This window comes from Mandrillus leucophaeus, unplaced genomic scaffold (genome assembly GCF_000951045.1).
Source record: "Mandrillus leucophaeus isolate KB7577 unplaced genomic scaffold, Mleu.le_1.0 Scaffold14, whole genome shotgun sequence".
NCBI lineage: Eukaryota > Metazoa > Chordata > Mammalia > Primates > Cercopithecidae > Mandrillus > Mandrillus leucophaeus.
Genome location: NW_012101365.1, coordinates 787,964 through 793,918, shown reverse-complemented (window position 1 = coordinate 793,918; position 5,955 = coordinate 787,964). Strand labels below are relative to the sequence as shown.

The window sequence follows — 5,955 nt, the reverse complement described above, 5'->3', positions numbered from 1 at the left end:
AAACAAGAACCCAAGACTGGGAAAGATTAAATATGCATAATTAGTAGTAGCTGCCACTATTGAGTGCCTAGGGTAGGCACTATACTCAATAAATGGCAGCTGTCACTGGCCTGATGTTGTGCCCAAACTTTTTATATATCCTGTCTTTAATTCTGATAGTAATTTTATAAGATGAGTGTTATCATCTCCACTTTATAGATGAGGAAACTAAGGTTTGGAGAGGTTAAAAAAATTTAGCCAAGGTTACAAGAAGAAATAAGTAGAAAAGCTGGAATTTAAGATCTATGTGACACATAGTCTTTTTAAGTATGTAGTCTTTTCATCAGACCCTACTGGCCTTCAATGAGTTAAACAGATCAGGATTTCAGAAAGCTGAACTTCTTTTTTTTACTTACAGAAAAAGAAAATAGAGTAAAACGTTTGCTGTTTCTCTTCAAGTGATTGTGTAAAGCTTTCCAGATTGCTGCCTTTTCCTCACATGTGATTTCCATTTGCAGCTGTTCATTCTGCTTTGGCTTGGTGATCCTTGTATCCTCCTACTCCAAGAGTTGCAGGAGGCATAGCAACATGAAAATTGTGCTTGTTTTAGAATCCTTCTAATGCTACCAGTGAATCAAATTTGTTGAGACTTAGGTTTTATCTTTAATATCTTTTAATGTTAAAAATGTGTTGGGAGTAAGGAATGTTAGAATTCTTTGGCCCACCACAATTTTTACTGTATAGTGGTTCTGAAAATTGGTAAGAAAACACAAAGTGTAAACCCAGATTAGAGGCTCTTGCTCAGCACCAGGGTGAACATTCTCTTTTTACCATCTTAGCTGATCTACCTCTTCGAACAGTTGAGTGAGTTTTTAATAACTTGCAAGTTGGTGTGACTTTTTTTTTAAATTCACCACATTGTTTTTAAAAAGCTGCATAGCAGTACTTTCTCTCTGGACTTTTTGCAGTTGTGGCACTTATATACCGTTTATTTTGTTTATTTGTGCAGGTCATTATGCGACACAAAGGACTGTGGGAAACTTTCAAAGGATCAATTTGCCTTGGCTTTTCACTTAATCAGTCAGAAGTTAATCAAGGGCATTGATCCTCCTCACGTTCTTACTCCTGAAATGATTCCACCATCAGACAGGGCCAGTTTACAAAAGGTAAGAAAGCTTAAAAGAAAACCTGAATGCATTAATTTCAAAGGAACAAATACTATGTCAAATTACAGATTCAGTTTGGATGGAATAGAAGAGAAAATGTATCTGGCTAAGAGCAGAACAGTATACTGTTTGTGGTTTAGTTTGTGCCTATAAATATGTTGGAGTGCCTTGTATAACATCCTTGGCCAGTAGCTTGTTTACGCCATTCATTAAACATGACAACTATATTTCCAATCTTAAAATTGGAAAAATGTGGACTTATTTTTCCTTTGCTGGATTTGTGAATTAAGTTTTATGAATAGATTATAAAAGGAAAGCTATAAAAATTAAATTATTGTGTTTTACTTGATGATTCACTCTTACATAAAATGATACAGATTTGAAAACAGAATCTTGCATATGATGGTTGCTTGGTGTCAATTTTACATCAAAAAAGCCTCCAAGGAGAACATTATGTTGAGGATATATATGTGTGGTTTTTGCCATAGATGACCTTTTATTCCTGAGTGTACTGCTGAATTTCATATTTGAACAGCTAGAAGTGGGTTTTACCTAGTTTTGGTTTCTAGACAGCAGTGAGAATTTTCAAAACTTCATTGTTTTAGTCATGCCTTGATTTTTCTCTCATGTAGAAACCCTTCCTAGTATGATGCATTTACAATATCTTGGCCTTTAGTAGACCTTTGAAAGGACTTGCATACCATAGTGGCTATTTGCCTTTAAAAATAAATACTTTGTATTTTTAAATTTCTTACGGCCTATAAAGTAACTATGGCTGTGGCGATTTTTCAGGGTTGTTACACAGTAATAAGAGTTGTCAAATGTGTGGTATGAGGAGGGCTCTTTAAAATATCATAGAATATTTTGGGTTTTGGATTAATTTTGTCACATGGTTCTTAAAAATCCCATTTTAAAAAGCTTAACAAAAATCAAATTGGGACTGAGCACAGTGGCTGACACCTGTAATTCCAGTATTTTGTGAGTCCAAGGTGGGAGGATCACTTGAGGCCAGGAGTTCCAGAACAGCATGGGCAACATAGCAAGACCCTGTTTCTACAAAAACAAAAAAATTAACCAAGTGCATTGGCACGTACCTGTAGTTCTAGCTACTTGGGAGGCTGAGGCAGGAGGATCACTTGAACCCAGGGTCTTGCAACAGAGCAAGACCCTATCTCTTAAAGAAAGAAAGAAAGAAAATTGGATTTTTTAAGTAAACTAAATGGAATTTATAACTCAGGTATGGAGAGTTACTTACAGTAGTTTTTGTCCTTATTTGTAATAAAATAAATATTGTCTGCTTTGTGAGTTATTGGGGGGGGCATTTTGTGAATTTTTTGATTCCTTATGGACATGGGTCCCTTAAGTTGTGGAAAAGTGATGCCACCCAGAAAGATAAAGGTTACTGAATTTGCATTTTTGCTCTTTGCTGTATAACTGTACCTCAGTTATGGAATACTGTGTTGTTTCATGCTTTCTTTCACCTATGCAGACTGTTTTTTTATTTCGCCTTCTTCATTTTATAACCTATTCAGTTGCCTACCAACACAAATTACAGATACGACAGAAATTTCTGGAGCAAATTAAGTTTGTTCATTGAAGTCTCTATGTTAGTAGATGCTTGAAGTTGCATGAGGTATACAGTTGTCTGAAGTTCATTCACTAGATCATAGATACATTTGTCTATTTATGTCAGACACCAGCATTATTCATGGAAATGGGAATTTATCACTGCTGTCTTATCTATTAACCCAAAATTTTAACTTTAAAAATGAAAACTTGCATTGTTTTATCTTTCAAATAACCTCTTTTCTCTTTAATCTGTTTTTTTAGTACTGCATTTTTTGCAGCTTTGACTAATCCTTTTTTGAATGTTGCTTTCCTTTCTGTGTTTTTTCTAGTTTGGACTATTTTTTCCATTCTGCAGCACTCTGCTTTTCGCCTTTCTTGTACTGTCAGTTTCTTAACTCTACTCTCTCTCAAGGTTAGAGCTTTATTTTATGCCTTTTTTAGCTTTGTAGTTTTTGGTTTACAAGATACATTTTGAAATGAGAGGTTTTTTATTCAGCAAAAAGGAGAAAATTCCTAAACAGCATGCTTTTGTCACATGTCACTTGGTCCTTGTGTGCATTTTAGCCTACCTTCCCTAGACTCTCTGATCCACTTAACATCACCAAAGTGGAATTTTTGTGTAATATACAAGATAGGGTGAGAGGAAACATTTTGAAAGAAGGGAACATGCTATATATTTTTCCTCATATACCCTTCAAATGCTACATAAAATATTAGCTAAACTTTTTTCAGTATCTGGGATGTCACTTTCTAGCTTGTTTGAGGTTAAACTAATTTGTCTCACTCTGTCTTCTTATTTGATGATAATTTTACAGGGAAGACTATAAAATGTGAGTCACCTTTTTTTGAGTTAAAGTGACAGAGGAGGTGTGGTAGTCACAAGTTCTTTGGTACATTTGCACCTCTGATAGCAAATTTTTCATAGCATTTAAGTGAAGTAAGTTACTCTTGCTGATAAAAGTGAGACCAAATGCTAATGTTTCATTTTGTTTAGCTGTCTGGCCAGGCCTAGCTCATAGGTCAGGTTTAGACAGAGTTAAAATACTAGTGAATAGTTGTCGCATTCAGAAATCCACTTTAAAATACCTAATTTAATTTAACATTGATACGTTTTTGTATATCAGTGGAACACAGAAAATAAGAGATGTATTTCATACAAAGCTATAATTAATATAAAATTGAGATTAGTATTAAACCTTCTCAGATGAATTTTAGTACTGATAGTCAAAACAGCTTAGTACTAAAAGTGCAGTGTGGCATAAAGAAATATAAAAGGAATTACTTGCTAAATTTTATTGATGTACCTGTTTTATCAAATTTACTTTTAGAGTAATAATTTTATTTACCTAAATGATCTTGATATGCAAGTGCCACTGGGGGCATTGCATGAAATAGCACTTTAATCAGAAGACTCTTGATTAAACTGCATACTGGCTGGGTTCAACTTTGAGCAAGTCATTTAATCTGTTTCCTCAGTTCTAAAATAGGGTTAATAATAATATCTGCCCTACCTACTGCCCACTTTACAGATTAGTGTTGAGAATTAACTAGTGGAATTTAAAGTGCTTAGTGAATTGTAAATGAGTATATAAATGTGAGGAGATGAGATATCGTGTGCTTTTAGGTTTCTTCTGTTGTGCAAGTTGTTGACGTAAATTAACTATACAACAACATAAGTATTAACACTAAGTCTTATGTTCTGTTATATTATATAAAGTCAGCAGTATATCTTAGTTTTTACATGTTCAGGCCTCAGTTTTAACGTTTCCAGATGGTAATTATCCTGTTATTTGTTAATCTGGTTGTAGCATTGGGTGTAGATGAAATGTCTGAGGAAGCATTTATCTTTTCGCTCTGACTTCAGCCAGCTCTCTGGGGCATCAACGATAGTTTACAAAGGACATAGAGCCAAGGTAGAAACAACTCAATGGGAGGCCACATATTTTAAGAACATATTCTATTGAAGAGTTAATTATAACAATAGCTTACATTTATAAAAGGTCACAGTTTGTAGAATGATGATTTACTTTAAATAAAATAGACACAGTATGTAAAAAAAGTGTAAATTCCTTGAATTAAATAAAATCAACCACTACTGTAGTTCTGATTCAACAAATTTGTTGAATAGATTCAACAAATACGAATACAAATAAATCACCATCAATTTTTCTAAGAATTTATACTTCGGTGGAGGAATTAGTTTATGAATCTGGCATCTCTTTTACTGCAAGGTTCTGAACAGGCTAGGATCAAGTGACAAAGACATTCAGATCGGAGGTGGGGATGGGGTACATAGTATAGAATAACAGTTTTCAGAGAATTTAAGGGAAATGTAAATGTCTTACTATATAATTAAGTATAAAATTATATATAATTGCACTGGATATGATTTTTTTTAGTGGAAAGTGTCAGTAATAGAGTAAAATATGCAATACCTTGTATCTGGGTAGAGCTTTAATATTTTTAGTGTCTTGTTATATATTGCATAATTTTATAGTAATGTATAATTGTGAACTTTTTGTTTTTAGAACATCATAGGATCAAGTCCTGTTGCAGATTTCTCTGCTATTAAGGAACTAGATACTCTTAACAATGAAATAGTTGACCTACAGAGGTATGTAAAGCAAAATTACAGCCTACTCATACACACACACACACAGACACACACAGACACACACACACAAAGTACATACATGTATATATGTATACAACCTCTTCCCCACACACACCTTTCTGTTTCTAATGTATATTTTGATAAATGCTACCTTATTTGGTTAAGTACCACAGTTCTGTTTGAACGGAGTCAGGGTACTTCATCATATATGAGGCAGCCTTTAATTGCAGGATACACTATATACTTACGTACCACTGAAAAGTCACTGCCAAATAAACAATGACATGCCATTAACTATAAGGTACTGTTTGATTTCATTTAGAGAAAAATGTGAAAAAATGTATATCCTAGAATGACTGAAAAATAGTTTTTCTCCAACCTTAGATATTTGAATAATATATTAGAAAAACATTATCATTTAATACATTTAATAGATGGAATGTTAAATTCAGACACCATGCCAAGAGCTTTCATAATTGTTACTTGACCCTCACACAAACCTTGTAATTTGAAATAGGTGGTGGTGTTTCTATTTTACAGGTAAGAAACTTAAGATGCTTAGATTATTTTGCCCAAAATGATACAAGCTTGTCAGCTGTAGAGCTAATACCTGATCCCAGGACTACT

At 33.7% G+C, this 5,955-nt stretch overlaps 1 protein-coding gene across 1 annotated transcript in view; it reads left to right on the top strand.

Moving 5' to 3' along the window:
• EPS15 (epidermal growth factor receptor pathway substrate 15) overlaps positions 1-5,955 on the top strand; it is a 125,428-nt gene that overhangs the window by 10,449 nt on the left and 109,024 nt on the right. Inside the window, exons 3-4 of the mRNA XM_011973738.1 lie at positions 989-1,145; positions 5,243-5,328. Coding sequence (XP_011829128.1) covers positions 989-1,145; positions 5,243-5,328 — 243 coding nt within the window. The remainder of the gene's footprint in view (positions 1-988; positions 1,146-5,242; positions 5,329-5,955) is intronic.